The 19,844-nt window shown below is 42.1% G+C and overlaps 1 protein-coding gene across 5 annotated transcripts in view; it reads left to right on the top strand.

Annotated features, from left to right (window-relative positions):
- The window catches only part of LOC115944872 (acyl-coenzyme A thioesterase THEM4), a 41,421-nt gene that overhangs the window by 15,344 nt on the left and 6,233 nt on the right, over nt 1-19,844 (top strand). Inside the window, exons 3-6 of one of the 5 annotated variants that reach the window (XM_081815968.1) lie at nt 9,626-9,782; nt 10,372-10,482; nt 16,742-16,866; nt 18,493-19,281. In XM_081815968.1, the coding sequence (XP_081672094.1) occupies nt 9,626-9,782; nt 10,372-10,482; nt 16,742-16,866; nt 18,493-18,533 (434 nt within the window). In that variant the 3' untranslated portion in view covers nt 18,534-19,281. Of the gene's footprint in view, nt 1-9,625; nt 9,783-10,371; nt 10,483-16,741; nt 17,077-18,492; nt 19,282-19,844 lie in introns of those variants that run through there. The other 4 variants (XM_081815969.1, XM_081815967.1, XM_081815970.1 and 1 more) reach the window with 4 other exon arrangements.

Here is a 19,844-nt window from a genome sequence, read left to right as displayed (position 1 = left end):
GTTAAGTGTCTGGGCTCAGGTCATGATCCCAGGGTCCTGGGATCGAGCCCCGCATCGGGCTCCCTACTTGGTGGGAAGCCTGCTTCTCCCTCTCCCACCCGCCCTGCTTGTGTTCCCTCTCTCACTGTGTCTCTCTCTCTGTCAAATAAATAAATAAATAAAATCTTTAAAAAAAAAAAAGAAAAAGAAAACTGTGTTCTTCTAATAGATGAAAGGTGGTTCAATTTTTTTTTTTTTAAGATTTTATTTATTTATTTGACAGAGACAGCGAGAGAGGGGACACAGCAGGGAGAGTAGGAGAGGGAGAAGCAGGCTTCCCGTGGAGTAGGGAGCCCGATGCAGGGCTCAATCCCAGGACCCTGGGATCAGGCCCTGAGCCAAAGGCAGACATTTAACGACTGAGCCACCCAGGCACCCCAAAATGTGGTTGAATTTTAACTTTGTACAAGCATTCTATTAAAACTTACTTTAAAAACTCTTATAATACGGGGACCTGGCTGGCTCAGTTGGTGGAGCATGCGACTCTTGATCTTGGCGGTGTGAGTTAGAGCCCCATATTGTGTGTAGAGATTGCTTAACAATTAAATCTTTAAGGGGCGCCTGGGTGGCTCAGTCGTTAAGCGTCTGCCTTCGGCTCAGGTCGTGATCCCAGGGTCCTGGGATTGAGCCCCGCATTGGGCTTCCTGCTTCGTGGGAAGCCTGCTTCTCCCTCTCCCACTGCCCCTGCTTGTGTTCCTTCTCTCGCCGTGTCTCTCTCTGTCAAATAAATAAAAGCTTTAAAACAACAACAACCAAAAAAACAATTAAATCTTAAAAAAAAAAACCCTCGTAATAATTTCATACAGTTCTAGCCACCTTGACCACACAAGGTAAGATTCTCTCTCCCTCTCTCCTTCTCAACTTTATCTACTTAGTTTGTCCTTTATTCTCCTCTTTTCATTCTGAAACAACTAGTTATTCTACTTGAGGACAAATTTACTTTTTTCTCCTTAACAAAAATACATCTCCATACCTCATACCTTTTCTTACTAAAAATACATCCTACTTGCTTTGCATAGTTGTTTCCCTTATTACTTGTAGTATGTTGAATGACATATATTAGAATTCTTAACCCATAGAAACCTTAGTTTCTAGTGAAAATGAAGAAGTAAGCAATTATGAACTGTGTCATGCCAGTATTGTGGAGATTGGCAAATTTGTGAATACATTTTTATAATTTCTAGAAGCATACACTTCCTCACAGTACAGTTTTTCAGTGTGGCACAAGACATGTTTACTAACAGACCCCAATATGTTTAGCTCCTCTGTAATAAGAGGCTACAAGCAGGTAAACTTAGGCTTAATATTTAACAATTAATGTTTCAATATTTTATCTTATTTGGAAGTGATCTAGATATTTCATGAATATCCATAACTTAGCAAAACTCTAAGAATATTAAGTTACCAAAGAGATTTAAGAAACTATTTTTAGGTAGACATAAAATCTAATTGTTCATTTATAAACATTTAGCTTACATCTGTTTAATTCATTTATTCTTAGCAATGTTTACATTATTCATGAGAATTTCATCATCTTAAGTTATTTTTCTTAACAAATTTTGTAACAGATAACATGAGCTCATTTGACTAGTAAACCAGGTAGAAAAAGTTGTATGTCTGCATTTAGTGCTGACAACTCTGAAAGTGTGTCTGTTTTTCTGGGTTAGTGCTTGTTGTTTTAGTAAACCTACAATATTTCTATTTACCAAAGATTACCCAAGTCATGTGAATTTGAAAAACATTTGGGTAGTCTCTATTTCTGAGTTTGCCCTCAAACATAATTTATATAAGCACTTTTTTTTTTAAAGCCAATAAAGTAGAGCTCTTTTTACAGAGTAATTTTGGCAATGCCACCCAGAGGTAGAAAAATATCACACATCTAGAACATACATATATAGACATACATAAACATACAGACAAATGCAAACAGAAATCTTATACTCAGTAGTTTATAAAAGAACAATTGAATCCAAATTGTGTTTCAGGCAGATGGAATAAGTTAGGGTTAACCCACTAAGCTAAAGCTTTTTACAAATATTTGTGTAGAAGACTTAAGAATTTTTCATTTGCCCCATTTCCAAATAGCTCCTTTTTCCTTTGCAGCCTCAGAGAGTTGCTTGGGATCTCTGGGTCCCTAGAGAGCCCCCAGTAGAGGAAAGCGGACTGCAGCTCAAGTGGCTGTAGGGAGCTGAGGGGCTGAAGTGGGAAGGGAAAATACGGCTGGGGTGGAGAAGGTTTGGACGAGGTAGGAGTTTGAAGCAGGGGACATAGCAAGGATTCAGGGAATTGAATGGAAGATGGAAGGTGACAAAAGGAAGAACAGAAGCAGTAGGAAGAAGAGGTCCCTGAGGAGCTAATCTAGGGACATCTTAAGTTTCCCAAAGAAGCCAGTTAAGTTCCAACTTATACTTAGTTAAATCATGCAAATAAGAAAGAGGTGGACAGAGCTGGTGGAGCATATAGTCAGCAGGGGTTCAAGAAGGGGGTTTCAGTCAATTGAGAAGTTGAGAAGTTCCCATGGGAGGAGCCAGGATCAAATAGAAGAGAGGCCTTTTAAAAAAAAATAACTCCTGGGGCACCTGCGATGGCTCAGTTGGTTAAGTGTCCCACTTCAGCTCAGGTCGTGATCTCAGGCTCGTGAGATGCGACGGAGCCGTGCATCGGGCTCCCCACTGAGTGTGGAGCCTGCTTAAGATTCTCCCTCTCCCTCTGCCCCTCCTCCTCTCTCTCTCTCAAACAAAATGAAACAAAAACCTATCAGCCTCCAATGTGGCCAAGTTTTGACCACAGAGCTTTTTTAAAAATTCCTTTCAAATATTTTCTCAGGTTTCAGCTGAAACACACAGTAAATTTTCCTGACATTATTCCTTTTTAAAATATTTTTTCCTGTGTCTTTTAAATCAAAGGCATACCTATCAAGTGACTAAAAACTAAAACCAATAAGCCTTTTATGGCTTAATGATGGACACAAAAAGTGTCCCCAAAGGAGGGGACAAAAGATGCAGCCCTCCCAAAATCCAGAACCACTCCCAAAGGTAACCAAAAGAAAGAAAGACCTATACAACCCCTGAGAGCTGGCAAAAGTTGGCAGGACACTAGCCACAAATGGGGTACAGTTCACATTTCTGTCTGGCCACATTTTGGGGCCCCCAACCTGACAGCTGGGCCACCTGCACACGTAAGAACCGACAACCTATATGCCCCAGCAGGCAGAAATGCAGCCCAAGTTCTCAGAACATAAAACAAGACAAACAGAAAAGTAGTAACTATCCACAGGAGGGAAAGGATTGTTAGCCAGTGGGTACCTCAAAGCAAATCCAGGATCCACAGTTTAAAGAATTACATGTGTTTTTCTCCTGCTAAGCTGAATTTGGAAAGGGTGGGACAACATAAAATTTTACCTTCCTCTCTTGTCCAGGCACTAGAGGAAGACCGGGCAGAGCAGACTTCTGCCTGTTTTCCCAGGATCCCATCTGTAGGCTCTGGAACAAGTGGTGGTGTCAAAGCAGGTACTTTCTGGGTCGCCAGAAACTATAGGGGAGGAAAATAATTCCAAGTTCTTGGTGGAGACCCTGTAATAAAAGGCAGATTAATAAGAAAAATAAACAAGTTTATTAACGTGTATACCTCATGTATCCATAGGAGATAACCAGGGGAAAGGAGTAACTGATGCTACCCATTGCTTTCTTCACCTCCCTTCTTGGATCTGGTAGGAGTACGAACCACAGTCAGGCCAGCTGTTGTGATTTAAAGGGGGCACATCTGAAAAACTTGGAAAACTTCTGTTTCCAAGTCTTCATAGGCTTAGCGCTTTTGCACTAACTAAAGAGTTAAGCTCCTTTGTCAGTGTTTCTCCTGATCTGAATCACTTGGACCCTTTGGTGTAGAGCCTGAGGATCTATTTTTTTTTTTTTTTAGATTATTTATTTATGTATTTATTTGAAAGAGAGGGAGAGCACAGAAGGAGAGGGAGAGGGAGAAGCAGACTCCCCACTGAGCAGGGAGCCCGATGCGGGGCTCGATCCCAGGACCCCGGGATCCTGACCTGAGCCAAAGGCAGATGCTTAATGACTGAGCCACCCAGGCGCCCCCTGAGGATCTATTTTTAACAAGCTTTCAGACTGTGTGGATGCAGTTAGTCCTGGAATTAAGGAACCACTGATTTCTGTGATGATGTTAACAACCAACTAGAAGTTGAAAGTTCGTTAAACTGGTTTTATCTTCGCATTGCAAAAGCCAGTCTTACTGAACTCAATAATACCCACCTTTATCTGCCATTTTAGGTAATGCTCTCTTGCCCAGTTAGACTCTTAGAGTTCTGCATTTGAAACAGAAACAAAAACTTGTAATACCTGCCCTTATGAGAATGTAAGAAGTATGTCAGTCTTTCGGATAAACAGAAAAGTAATGGTCTCTCTTCCTTTAAGGAATGTCCATTTTTTCAGGGGCCAATCGGTGTCTTTCATAAGATCCCCAAAGGAATCCATGACCTAAAAATGTCAAGAACCAATAGCTTAAAGAGTTAAAAATGTGGATAGTTATTGATATAAATATATTAATTAGCTAAATCAAACCAGGATAAAATAGATACATAGAATCTGAGAGTTAGGACCTAGAAGATTATTTAGTCTGGGATATAAGGGTGGACCATCAGAATCACTTAGGGAAGGGTTCTTAGTCATCATTACTGCTTCCTTCTTTTCTCTTTTGAGATTATTAGCTTTCTTCCTTACACAAATATTTATTGAGCACCTACTGTGTGTCAGACGTTATGCTAGGCACTGGGTTATAGCAATGAAGAAAACAACTGGGATGTCCACCATTGTGGAGCTCAACACCCAGCAATCTTATTAAGCCACTACTGTTGGAGAGGACAGTGGGCTCCCTTGTTTTGGAATGGAAGGAAGGTTGGGACCCACTACTGTAGTCTAACTTTTTCTCTGTCTTCTCTTGCTTTCTACATTAACCCTTATGACCATTCATCCAGACTTCACTTGAACCCCTCCAGTCATAGGGTGCTTCGGACAAAGGGGCTTTTTCCATTTTGGACAGCTCTACGTATTAGTGATTTCTTCCTTAGACTGTACTGAGCTACAGTCACTCTTGTGCCTTTCACCCATTTGTTGAGTTCTACCACCTGGGAACACACAGAATAAGCATCCTTTCATGTGTAGGAGTTAGATACATGCATCTCACTCCTGTGCCTGACAGTTCTTGTTGCCAGGCTTCTCTTCTCTGTTTTTTCAGGTATTTTTCCCAGAGGATATTTCAGTCTCCTTTACAAGCCTGGTTGCTTTTTCCAGGACATATTCCAGTTTCTCAGAATTCTTCTCAGTGTATGCTTCCCAGAACTAAGCTTGAAACCAGTTATATCCTTTCAGTGTAGAATAAGACATTAGCACTAGGTAGATAGCCATGTCCCACTTGCCACTAACAGTCAGCTAACACCGTGTGTCATTTGTGTGAACTGTTGGTCTCCCCTCTTCTGCACCTACGTGGCCAATTTGTTGAACCTTACTGAAGTTTATGTATATACCTAATATATTCTTCATTTTTAGAGTCAGCCTATAAAGACCTTTTTGGCTTCTTTTATAAGTCTTTTTTTTTTTTTTAAGATTTTATTTATTTATTTATTTGAGAGAGAGCACAGAGGGAGAGTGAGAAGGAGAAGCAGACTCCCCAATGAGTGGAGAGCCCGATGTGAGGCTTGATCCCAGGACCCTGAGATCGTGACCTGAGCCAAAGGCTTAACCGACTGAGCCACCCAGGTGCCCCCCTTTTTGGCATCTTATTTGCAAATCCAGTATTTATTCCTTCAATAACTATCTGTTGAGCGTCTGGGCTGCCCTAGATACTGTAGTCCTAGAATAGGCCTGAGTACACAGATAGGGTCCCTGACCTCATGGAGCTTATACAGATATTTCCTAATTTACTCATTATCTTTCAGTCATCCAAACTCGTCCTTAGGCTACTTTGGGGATTGTGATGGGTTTTTTGTTTGTTATTCCTAAAGATTTTATTTATTTATTTGTGAGAGAGAGAAAGAGAGCACAAGTAGGGGGTGAGGAGGGGCCAAGGAAGAGGGAGAAGCAGGCTCCCCGCCAAGCAGGGAGCCTGATGTGGGGGGGCTCGATCCCAGGACCCTGAGATAGTGACGTGAGCTGAAGGCAGACGCTTAACTGACTGAGCCACCCAGGCTGCCCGGGATTATTACCGTTTTTTACAAAATGACCTCAAGTAGGTCCTTAATGTTGCCTGACAAGCATTTTTCATTTTCCCCTGTCTATTCACGCTCCTGCTCTCCTAGATGGCCATATCCTACCTTCTTAAGCCTTGATTCCAGTTGATCTTGCCTCCTGTTCCCCTAAGAGAAAATAAAAGCAATCAGAAGAGAACTTTCAAGCTCCCACTGTCTCATTTATCCACTCCCTGCATCTGTGCCTGGTGTTCTGCTTTTTCCTGTTACCAATGAACTGCCCGTCCTCTTAGGGGAGCCAAGCCTTGTTTCCGTGCACTGCGTTCCCTCCCCATTGGCCTACTACTTAAAGACCTCCCACTGTGCTGGGTCTTTTCTCATCAGTGCGCAGACATGCCACAACTCTCTCTCTCTTCCCAGTCGCTCTTGAACCCACTCCAGTCAGAATTTTATTGCTCCATTGAAACTACTCTTGTCAAGGGCACAGTGACCTTCATGATGTTAACCAGTGACCTCTCAGCTTTTGGTACAGCCAGTGCCTCCTTTCCCCTTGAATTTGGCATCCAAGACAGCACACTCCCCTACTTCACTGGTCCTTTCCTGTCCATGTCTTTTGCTGGTTCCTCATTATCCTCAAACTCTTAATGTTACGGTGCCCCACATCTCAGCCCTCAGGACTCCTTTCTTCTCTATACTCTGTTGGTAATCCCATTCAGTTACGTGGCTTTGGACACCATCCAAAAGCTGACAACTTCCTACTTTAATGTTGAAGTTTAGTGTGTGGGTTCCAATTGGGTTCCACAATTTAAAGCTGTATGATCTTGGGCAAGTTACTTTACCTTTCCTTGCCTCCATTTCTTCATGGTAGCGTTTGTTGAAAGAACGGATGAAATAACAATAAAACTACTTTTAACCAGGAAAAACAGTAGAGTTCACAAGTTTCTTTGTAGAACCTCCAATAGAGAAAAATAAGAAGTTCTCTGTTTCACAAGTGAAGGGGAAAAATTAGTAACTTGTATTACTAATTCCATTCCAACTCTTTATCCTGTCACACAGTTGAATGTCTTTAACAGTGTGATCTAGTTTCTCCCCTAACAGCTCTATGGAAGTTTCTTCATGTAAGCTACTAGTGACCTAAATACCAAATTTGGAGGGCATTTTTTGGCTCTTACAGTACTAGACCTCACTGTTGATCTCATTCTCCTTGGAACTTCTCTCTTGGCTTTCACAAACCTGTGACCAGTCTTCTCTCTCTCCTCCATACTCCTTAAATATCAGTGTTTTCCAGGGTTCCTTTCCCAAATGGCTTATGGTTCTTGCCTGAAACTTGGCCCTCTCTGAATAGGGGGGGACTTGGAGGTTCTCCTTGTTACCCACACTTGCTTTCAACCCATTACTTCCTGTTCCTCTTAGAAACCCCCGTTCCTTTGAGGTTTCTACCGTCTGACATTTTACCCTTCTCTTCTCTGTGTTGCTGTCCTCTGCCAACCTCTCCCTCACATACTGAGTGTCTCAACACCTTGTTCACCCTCTGAATCCCCACCATTCTCCGCCACTCCTCAGTTCACTTAGCTTCCTGTCAACTGTGAACTCTTCTTCACCCAGCCCCAGACGCACACTGCCAGAGACATCCTGAGCCTTGTCTGCAACAAGTGAACCACCTCCACATTCACACATTTAGACACTGTTTCCTGACCACGGTTGTCTTCCTTCCAGCTTGCTTGTTTAGGGCCCATGGAAGCAATTCTTTGACCTCACTTGTCTGAACCTCTCGGGCCTACTCATCTAGGAAAGCCCCGGCCCTGGACAAATCTAGCCACCTATCATCTTTCACACACTGGAGACCGTCACCTCACCCAGGGGATGAGCTGGTGACTGTGATTTTGTAGTGTTTCAGTGGTCCTCTAGCTCATCTTTCTCATCCCCATCAATCCCTCCTTTCAATAGCTGGCAGAGTGATTCAAAATGCAAGTCCAACCATGTCACTCCTCTGCCACCGTCATTGTTATCCCATGTTGTAAAAGGCCAGTGCCTCTCAGATTTGAACATGAATATGAGGCACCTGGGAGTCTTGTTAAAACGCAGGCTGTGCTTCAGGAGGTCAGGGGTAAAGCCTAAGAGTTTGCATTTCTAACAAACTTATTTTACCATCTTTATTTTTCTCATTTTTATGAGATAATCTCAAGGTTTGGTAATCTAGATCAGAAATTTTGAACTCCTAAGTAAAAAATTAGAAGGGTTTATTGCTTATCTTATCCTGAAGTTCCAATGTCAGAGTTGGACGGATCTCAGAGGTCATTGAGGTTTATCTCCTCACTGTAGGGATAAAGTGTGGAGGATGGAACAAGTTCTAGGCCAAGAACTTAATTTTCTTAACAACCACTAGAGTGCGTAGTGTGTGCATACACAGTATGCTGCTTGTTGAGCGTACAGAGTCTAAAAGACAGGGCACCTGCCCCACAGATGTTCATGGCCTAAATAAAAGCCATTCTCCCCAGTTCTCGCAAATCTTCTCATCTCATATCTTTTTCAAACTTTGTAAATATAAATTCAGTAACAGTAAAAGACACTTAATGTTATGCATGGCAAATCATGATGAGCCAAGAAAGAAATCCGAGTTTGGGAATTAAATCTTAACATAGATGTGTAAGGATAAACACGCCCTACCTTTAGAACAATAGCTTTCGGTCTTCGGTTCGAAGTGACCTGCATTTTGACTCACAACCCACTACACACAACTTGTGCACAGTTGTATAACTGAAAAAGCATATCTAAACAAGTATACTAGTTCTTGCCCAGGATATATGTGAAGCATTCTGTTTGTTTTAAAGTCTGACTACAACTCACTAATTTGATTTCACGAACCTTAATGCTTCTAACCCTGAGTTTGGGGCCTTAGAGTCCTAGTCACACAGAGTATTGGACTGAACTGGACCTGGTTTTGATTCAGTATGATAACTTTCTTCTGCTGAGGCTAAACTCACTTCTGCAAAGAAAACCTCCCTACTGTTACACTATTCATTTTCTTTAAAACCCATTTAAGCCATTCTTATTCCAAGAAGACTTTCTGTATGTACCTTATTTACTATTTCATTTAGTATACCCTCAGCATTTATATACTGTATTTCCTGATTGCCATGTGTGAGTAAGTACTTGGTTTTGATTTCATTAATGTTTACTATGTCCCCAGTTAGACTGTTAAGTCCACAACGGCAAAGATCGTATATTCTGTTTCTGTGGGATGCTCCCATTCCCTCTAATTTTGTACTTGGTTAACATTTTAATCAGTCGTCCATTAACCTGTGGTTCTCGCAAGGTACAGATGCTTAGCTCCGTCAGGGCATCTTTCTCATACCTGTTTTCTCATGCCTCCACCTCATTTCCCTACAGATGCAAAGCCTATAAAAGAACACATGTCACAAGCCCAGCTCTTTCCCAGAAGCCTTGAGGAAGGTCTGGGGTTTGAATATGCGATGTTCCATAATCATGTTGAAAACAGGACAGTTTGCATATTTCAAGGAGGTCCTTACCTGCAAGGAGTACCTGGGTAAGAATAATAGCATCCCACTGATCAATAGAAATGTTGGTCTGAAAAATTGCTTGTAGTCATACATATCCATAGTCTACAATAAAGGCATTGAAGTGGCAATGTAGATATACATATTTATTGACATGGAAAGATGTTTATAAATATTAAATCACAAAAGCATGGGACAGGGCAACAGTAGTATAATTTGAGAGAGTATCATTAACATGTTAACTGTGATTTGTCACTAGATGGTGGGATTATAGGCCTTCCAATTTTTATTTTTCTTTCTGTTTATCTTCATTTCCTACATTTTTAAACAATGATATGTGCAGTTAAATAAAAACATGATATAGATTTCTTAAATTATATTTTAGCTTTCTGCTTGCTTGGGATCTGATTACCATTAAGTTCTGGTGTATTACCAATACTATACTATTGTGCTATGAATAAAATAAAGCTGGGGACGTGGATATTGAGTTCATTGAACATGGGCCAAGTGGGCCTTTCATAAGTAAATTATATGGAGATGTGCTTGTATGATTTCACTCCAGAGGCTCTGTTTTTCAGCCTTCTGAAAACATTTTTCTTTCTCTGTTGTTGTAACTAGATTCCTTCACGGGGGTGCCATTGCAACCATGATTGATTCTACTGTTGGTATGTGTGCATTTATCGCTGAGGGAGTTGTCATGACTGCCAATCTCAACATCAATTTTAGAAGGTAAATCCCTGGGTATTCTCTGCCTCTTAGGTGTCATGGATCAGGCTCCCCAGCAGCAGACCCTGAGACAAAGATTTGTGCGCAAATGATAAAGGAGGTGCTCCCAAGGGAGGCTAGCACAGGAGTGGGAGGAGCAAAACAGGAAAAGGGAAGGAGAAGCCAACCAGGCTTGGGCTCCCAAAGTCCTTCAGCCTGATCATCCAAGGAGCTCTGGATGAAATGTGTGCCTCTGGATTGTCCCGACCTTAAGCAAGGGAGCTCTCTCTCACACATCAGTCATACAATGAGGGCTATCCTGGGGACCAAAATTCCAGGCCTGTTGGGCTCTCTGTGTTTGAGCAAGGCAGACTCTGGGCAAAAAAAAACAAAAAACCAAAACAAAGGTGAAAAAAGGATTGAAGGGGATCTGAGTGGAGCACCAATAACCACTACATAACAAAACATAGAAGTTTTTCATTCTTTTCTTTTTTAAGATTTTATTTATTTATTTATTTATTCATGAGAGACAGAGAGAGGCAGAGGGAGAAGCAGGCTCCCTGCGGAGCAGGGAGCCCGATGCGGGACTCTATCTCAGGACCCCAGGATCATGACTTGAGCAGAAGGCAGCCACTTAAGTGACTGAGCCACCCAGGCGCCCCAAAACATAGAAGTTTTTTATAACTTCACACAGAAATAAAAGGGCAGACAGCAAGATGAGTTTGGTATCCATCAGAAATAAAGCTCCACAAGGTCTTAGTTCTTCAATCCTACAGTGATACCCTTACAGTTAACGGAACAGTGGACACTGGCACAGAAACAGAGAAAGAGCAATAGTGCAAAACAGAGTTTAAGAACAGTTCAGTAGGGGCGCCTGGGTGGCTCAGTCATTAGGCGTCTGCCTTCGGCTCGGGTCGTGATTCCAGGGTCCTGGGATCAAGCCCCGCATCGGGCTCCCTGCATGTGTGAAGCATTCTGTTTTAAAGTCTGACTACAGGGCACCTGGGTGGCTCAGTTGGTTGGGCGGCTGCCTTCGGCTCAGGTCATGATCCTGGAGTCCCTGGATCGAGTCCCGCATCGGGCTCCCTGCTCGGCAGGGAGTCTGCTTCTCCCTCTGACTCTCCCCCCTCTCGTGCTCTCTCTCTCTCAGTCTCTCTCTCTCAGATAAATAAATAAAATCTTAAAAAAAAAAAAAAAAAAATTTTAAAGTCTGACTACAACTCACTAATTTGATTTCACAAACCTTAATGCTTCTAACCCTGAGTTTGGGGCCTTAGAGTCCTAGTCACACAGAGTATTGGACTGAACTGGACCTGGTTTTGATTCAGTATGATAACTTCTGCTTCTTCTCCCTCTCCCACTCCCCCTGCTTGTGTTCCCTCTCTCGCTGTCTCTCTCTGTCAAATAAATAAATAAAAATCTTAAAAAAAAAAAAAAATCTATAAGAACAGTTCAATAGATGAGGTCTCCAAATAAGGTTTTGTGGGTTATTACTTTGCACAGTGGGGGGCATTTAAGTTACAAAACATCTCCATTTTTTTTTTTTTTAAAGATTTTATTTATTTATTTGAGAGAGAATGAGAGACAGAGAGCACGAGAGGGAAGAGGGCAGAGGGAGAAGCAGACCCCCCGCTGAGCAGGGAGCCCGATGCGGGACTCGATCCCGGGACTCCAGGACCATGACCTGAGCCGAAGGCAGTTGCTTAACCAACTGAGCCACCCAGGCGCCCTAAAACATCTCCATTTTATGCCACAGAGAGTTGTATGGTGTATGTGGCCATCATTAGGAAGCCCTGCCTCATAGATTGTGGGTTTATTTACTATAAGTAATCCTTAGCCAGGCATTCTACAGAAAAGGACACTTCCCCCTAGCAAATATTACTAGTTTATTTCAGGGGCCAGCAAAAATTTTTCTGTAAATATTTTGTTTTGCGGGCCATAACGTCTCTGATACAACTACTCAACTCTCCCATTGCAGCACAAAAACAGCCATAGACAATACATCAATACATAAATGGGTATAGCTGTATTCCAGGAAAACTTTATTTACAAAAACAGGCAGCTGGCCATTGGGGCCATAGTTTACCAATTCCTGGTCTGTTCACCTGGAGGGCCCGTTGGAAAAAATTAGACATGGTCATTTATCTCCTTTTCCCTGGGAATGTTTCTGTCTGCTCCCTGCCCCCGCCCCCCAACACACACAGAATGAAAGAATTGGAGGCCAGCTGCTTTAACTTCTCCCTCCCCAGCTGCCAGTAATCATAACTTCAAAATAAAAAACACCTTAAACAAGATAGAAATGTATCACACAAAGGAGTCCAGAGGAAGGCATCCTGGGCTGATATGGCAAGCTCCCTGGTTCCCAGAGATGCAGGCTCCTTCCAGCTCACCTTTTCACAGTACTGAGTGCCAGCAAGAGGCATCACATGCCCTGACAGCAGGATTGACGAAGGGTAGAAGAAGAGCTGTCTTCTCTCTTTTTAGGACACTTCCTGGAAGTTCTGCACAAGACTTCCATTTAACATCATTAGTAGTAAGAGAGATTGAGAAAGTGGTTTCTTATGTATACTATGTCATTATCCCCTCAAATGTATTTAAGGTCAACAGCTAACACAACCACAGACTTATTAATAAATCCAAACTTACAAATTATGCAATACAAATTCTTTTCAGTGCTGACATAATCAAATTTTACTAAGTACTTCAGTAAATAAAATAATAAGCCTAATACGGTGTGTTTTTTCCAGATGCGTCAAATACAAAATTATCTCAGTGATCATAAAACTTACTATTTCGGGGTGCCTGGGTGGCTCAGTCGATTAAGTGACCAACTTGTGATTTTGGCTCAGGTCATGATCTCATGGGTCGTGAGATGGAGCCCTGTGTCGGGCTCTGCGCTTAGCGGGCAGTCTGCTTGAAGAATCTCTCCCTCTGCCCCCCTCCACTTATGCACTCTCTCTCTAAAATAAATAAATCTTTTTAAAAACTTAGTATTTCACCTACACTTATTAAAAATTTTTCATTCCAGGGTTGATTAATTTCTCTAGGATGCCAATATTTCTATTTTCCTGAGGTTAGTATACTTGTTCTCATAGCCTCATTAGGTGTCCAGTACTTGTGTCAGACCCTAAAGGAACAGTCTCAGCTCAGCCGAATTTGTAAGTTCTGGGCAGTCATCCTGGAGATTCTTAATGGAATAGGATTTTTCCTTTGAGGGTGATTGGAACATGCCTTAGTTCATAAAGCCAAGCCCCTGTTGGAGTCAAGATTTCCTTACCATGTCAGAGGGACTTTCCAAACCTACACCCTTTCTTCTAACCTAGCACTTCCCCTTTTTTAGTATCCAGGTCCATTGTGTCTTAGTTGTATATTTTCTGCTTTGGTTTACCACTTACTTACAATTAAATGCATCTCCTATAATTGGTGGAGATTCCATCTCCCAGGAGACAAGGACATGAGACTGTAGTTTTCTTTCAGAGATATTCAGTTGGGCAAGACATTTGCCTTCTTTCTGGCTGATTCTTTTCTGTAACCAGGCCTTTCTGTTAAGGGTACGATTCCTGCATTTTCTGGAATTGTTTGGCTTCCTGACAGTTCTCTGCCTGTTGGTGTGGGGGAGAGGGTTAGTGAGGGTTCTTATGGAGACTGTGCTGGACTTTAATAAATCCGCAAATGGCATGTGTCCGTGGGTGTAAATCCACCAAATGTGCATAGATGTTCCTTTCACCTTTCAGCCCACCTGTACCTCACACACTTTGAGGGGACATAAGCGGTAACAGCCCCAGTGCCGAGGGTTGTTCAGGTCTTTGCCTACCCCCAGTTCATGTAGGCTATCAAAGCGCTTTTGACTAACAAATGGGAGATTTCTTGCTGAATGTAGGTATCCGTTGTAGACCTGACCTTACAGCTCAGAAAACTACCAGATTGTTTATGCCATGATTGTGTAAACATAATTCTTCCAGTGCAACCTCCCCAAACCTGACCTATACACATCCCTCACTCTGTGTCTACCATGCCCTTTCATAGAGTAAAATACTGTGAGGCAGACATATACTTGTCTGCACTGTTCACTATATGTAACTGCTTAAAAAATTCAACTTACCTGATCATAGCCATCCTTATTTTTGAATTATAGCTATAGTTTTATAATTGTTGAGTTAGTTTTTTCCTTTTTTGAGAATCATTAGGGACTCTTGGCTTTCCATAATGTGGTTAACCATAGTTATCACCCTCTTTTCTGTGTTTAAATTGCATTTGGCCTGTTAGGAGTCTCTTTAGACTGGTTCCTGTCCTTTCAATTCCATCCAGATGGATTTTTAAGTACTTTTGTCTCCAGAGAGACAGTATAACATACTGGTTAAGAGGACAGACTTTGGAGCAGGTTCAAATGCCTGTTTTGCCGCTTACCAGCTGTATGACCTTAGATAAGTTTCTTAACCTCTCTGTGCTTTAATTTCCTCATCTTTAAAAAGAGGATAATAATATCCACCATATAGGGTCATTATGAGCTATAAATGAATGAATGCATGTAAAGCACCAAAACAGTATCTGGCCACATAACAAGTACTCAGTAGTGTTGGCTGCTTATTACTATTGTTAATGTTGTTATTATCATTACTTTTATTTTAGCAACAACAAAGTATATCTGTGCCAAGACATAGAGTAGCTACACTATAAAGATTGCTGATTTCTTTTTAGTGGAGAATAGTGCAAAAGACTAGGAAAATACTAGATGTGTTCTCATGGTGGGTAGGATAACCTTGCTGCTGGGCCGTTTCTGTGTCACAGCTGGAAAGTTTTTAATGTTTAATAAGGTTATGAGTTCACAGTGGTATTTTAATTTTCTTTTTTTTAGATTTTATTTATTTATTTGTCAGAGCGCACAAGCAGGGGGAGCGGCAGGCAGAGGGAGAAGCAGGCTCCCCGCTGAGCAGGGAGCCCGATGCGGGGCTCGATCCCAGGACCCTGGGATCATGACCTGAGCCAAAGGCAAACGCTTAACAACTAAGCCACCCACGCATCCCCACAGTGGTATTTTTAGATTTAATGGGCTTTGTGCCTTATATTTTATATTAACATTTTTTTGAGTAGTGTGGAATATATTCATATTGTTGTGAAACTAATCTTCAGAACTTTTTTATCTTGCAAAACTGAAATTCTATACCCATTAAACCTTAATTCCCTATTTTCCTGTCCTTACAACCCCTGGCAACCACCATTCTACTTTCTGTTTCTATGAATTTGACTTACCTCATGTAAGTGGAATCATACATTTTCTCTTTTTGTGACTGGCTTATTTTACTTAGCAAAATGTCCTCAAGTTTTGCCCATGTTGTAGCAGGTGACCGGATTTTTTCATTTTCTTTTTTTTCCCCTCAAAGATTGATATATTTATTTTAGAGAGGGAGAGCAAGTGGGGGAGGGACAGAGAGAGAGGGAGAGGAAGAGAATCTCAAGCACACTCCCCCCTGAGTGCCAAGCCCGGTGCGAGGGGCACTGAGGGAGCACAGAACCAATCCTGCTCCACGTTATGGTTCTGCCAAATAACATTTCACCTTTGAAAAGGCACCTTTTTCATCATGGCACTCTGTCTCCAGGATTCCCAAAGGCGACTGTAGCGACTGGTCACATGTAGCTATTTAAATTTAAATATAAATGCATTAAATAAATTTAAAGATTCAGTTTCTCATTCACAGCGGCCACATTTTGGGTATTCATTGTAAGGTGGCTACTGTATTGGACAGCTCAGAGGTGGGACATTTCTATCACCACAGAAATTTCTCTTGGACAGCCCTGGCTTAGTACATTAAGCTGTTACTGCAATTTGTTGTTATTGGGTGTCTTTCTAGTGACAGTCACTCTAAAGGGGATTGGGTGAGAAATTTGGATTATGATAGAAAATGAGAGCTGCTGATGGGACCATCCCATGGTCCATGGTCCTGTTTTCATGTCTTTAAAGGATTCCAGCACCCTTCAGACTTTGCTCTGGGTCTTCAGATGGGACAGCCTGTGCCATCGAAAAGCTAGAATCCCCAGTGGTCTCTGAAGCTGATGCTAAGGGCAGCCTGGGCCCACTTGAAATCAGTGGCACTCAGGAGGAAGGAGGGGTGTGGATGGCCACTGGGTTTAGCCCAGGGAAGGGGTGTCTGATCTGAGACAGTTTTATCCGACACACGCTGATACCAGCTATTATAGATTTCCACCCCTTCACAAGCACTTGGTCATCTCAGTGTTACACAAATTTAATAGAAACAAATTTTGTCCCCTTTTTTTTCTTGTGCAGGCCTATCCCCCTTTGTTCTGTTGTTGTGATAAATAGCCAGCTTGATAAAGTTGAAGGAAGGAAATTGTTTGTTTCCTGTAATGTCCGAAGTGTGGATGAAAAGACCCTATACTCCGAGGCAACAAGTAAGAAACTACCACTATGTCTTTTTTTGGTCTGGTTTAGTTTCTTGGGTTTTGTGTTTGGGGGCTTGGAGTTGTTGGGTTTTGTTTTGGTTTTGGTTTTGGTTTGGTTTTATAACCCGCAAATGCCCAGAAATTCTCAATTCCCTATCATGTAAAAAAACAAGTTAAAGGTATTCTTAAACATTACTGGTAGAGAGCTACTTGCCAAAATCTATCAAAACTAGAAAGTCGTGTGCTTTTTCACCTGTTGCCAGGACCTGATCCCACAGGTGTACCAAAGTGTGCAAAATTACAGTGTATGTGTTGCCCTGCTGTCACAGTAAGTGTGTTACTCATGTGAAGCTATTTGGAATAGCAGAAGATTGCCGAAACATAGCTACCCATCAGGAGGAGGCTGGTTGAGCAACCACACTGTGTGTGCCACAAAACATTTTGTGGCATATTATGGTGCCATAAGTAATAAGGACATTCTTTAATTATGGGGCTATCTCATTAATACATATTGAATGAAAAGCACAAGATGCAGGACTGTGAATGTAGTATCATTATCACTAATAGAGAAAATGTAGAGATCTTTGCATTCTCTTCCCCTTTTCTCCCTCTTTCCCTTTTACTCCTTCCTTCCTTCCTGAATAATTTATTCCAAAAGCCATTAGGTAGAGTGGGCATGGTAGGCTTGGGATTGGCCTGGAGGCTGCAGCAAGGTGTGGCTGTGGGGGCCGAGCACCGGGTTGGAGCCTGAGTGGAGTGAAGAGGGTGTCCACACGGGCAAGTGGCTCAGTGCAGGGTGTCAGAGCCTATGCGGGACGGTGGCGTCTACACAGGCTGGCAGCCGAGAGGGGATCCAGGTGCCTTACTGTCAGAGAAGGGATTTCCAGATACGGAAAGAGAAAACTAGAATGAACCCTGTGGTGTTGGGTTGGAATTGGAGATCTTGGACATGAATGTTTTCCTAGTCTCTTGCTCTTAGAAATAACATTGTGAGTAACTTCATATATTGGCATTTTACACACATTTTGGCAAGTTAATCTCCAGTGGTTCCAGAGGAGACCATTCTTTGTACTAGTCTCACAGTTTTTCTGTCAGCTTGACATTTCAAAGTAAAAAGTAATACATGGGGAGGGGGAAATATCTGTATATTCTTGTGTTGCATACACCTTCAGGAATGTGACACAAACATTGGTTTCCTCTGGGAAGAGGACCAGGTAGGTTGGAGGGAGAGTCCACCGTAGGCCCTTGTGTACCTTGTGACATGATTATGTCAGTGGATTAGCAGGACAGGAGTTAGGTTTTGTGGCACCTAAAGCTTGCACAGTTTAAGAAATTAAAGAAAAAGAATGCAAAATTGGGTACAAATATGCGTTTTTATTTAAAATGAGGAAAGAAACCACAGCATGCTCCTGCTGCTGCTGTCTAGAGATGCAGGGCCCTTCCCTCTGTGCTCCCCATGAGCAGTTTATCAGAAGTACTTCCAGACTGCATCCCTGAGCACTCCCAGCCCCTGCTCTGACGGGGCCTTTGCAAGGGAAGAGCCCTTGAAGCCTTACATTCCGTAGCTTCAGATGTAGACGAGTTAATTTAGATATCCGGTGCTTTTTGTTTGTTTCTATTCTGTTTTATTTTAAGGGACCTCAGATGCCCAGGTTTGGCTTAATCAGAATCTTTGAGTTAGGACACAGTGGGCATCATTGATGCATGAAACAGTCATCTTTTATTTATTCATTCACTGATGTACTTTTCGACTTAAGAAGAAACACCCTGAAGACCTACCATCAGCCAAGAACCAGAATCTTAGTAGCATACCCCTACCTAAATATTTCCCATCTCATCCTCCTGCTTTCCCCTAAAGTTTTTGAAGTATAATTAACATACAATGTTCTATTCACTTATACCTAATTTGTTATTTTCGTAAGTTGTATCAAGAATATATGTGTGTATCTAAGGAATGTACGGTTAATTTTTTTTATTATTTTATTTTATTATCTTATGTTAGTCACCATACATTACATTATTAGTTTTTGATGTAGTGTTCCATGATTCATGTTCCATGTTTGCGTATAACACCCAATGCTCCATGCAATACGTGTCCTCCTTAATACCCATCACCAGGCTAACCCATCCCCCCACCCCTCTAAAACCCTCAGTTTGTTTCTCAGAGTCCATAGTCTGTCATGGTTCGTCTCCCCCTCCAATTTCACCCCCCTTCATTTTTCCCTTCTTGCTATCTTCTTCTTTTTTTCTTTAACATATAATGTATTATTTGTTTCAGAGGTACAGGTCTGTGATTCATCAGTCTTGCACAATTCACAGCGCTCACCATAGCACATACCTTCCCCAATGTCTATCACCCAGCCACCCCATCCCTCCCACCCCCCACCACTCCAGCAACCTCAGTTTGTTTCCTGAGATTAAAAATTCCTCATATCGGTGAGATCATATGATACTTGTCTTTCTCTGATAGGAATGTACAGTTTAGTTGTTTGTTCTGAACTTTGCAAAAAAGAGATCACGCTATATGTACTTTTCTGGGAGTTGATTTTCTTTTCATTCAGCTTCACATTACTGAAGTTCACTCTGTTGTTGGCACGTAGTTTCCTTATTTTTCCTGTTTAGTGATATTCCACTGTGTGAGTATACCACAGTGGATTTATCTCCTCTTTTGATGTTGGGCTTTGGACTCTTTTAAAGAGAGGGATGGAGAGTGGAGGAGTGGCAGGGGTGGGGAGAGAGAGAATCTTAAGCAGACTCTACACCCAGCCTGGAGCCTGATGTGGGGTTCTGATCTCACGACCCTGAGATCATGACCTGAGCCAAAATCAAGAGTTGGTAGCCTAACTGACTGAGCCACCCAGGTCTCCCATGGGCCTTGGATTCTTGTGAATGGGCTGCTGTGAACATTCTGGTGGTGTACACGGACGAGAGCTTGGCATATAGTTAGGAGTAGAATTTCTGGGTTGTAGAGTATGGGAGTATTCAGC

The sequence above is a fragment of the Leptonychotes weddellii genome, chromosome 4 (genome assembly GCF_054177405.1).
Source record: "Leptonychotes weddellii isolate Sample4059 chromosome 4, ASM5417740v2, whole genome shotgun sequence".
In the NCBI taxonomy this organism is placed as follows: domain Eukaryota; kingdom Metazoa; phylum Chordata; class Mammalia; order Carnivora; family Phocidae; genus Leptonychotes; species Leptonychotes weddellii.
This window is presented reverse-complemented; position numbering and strand designations above follow the sequence as displayed.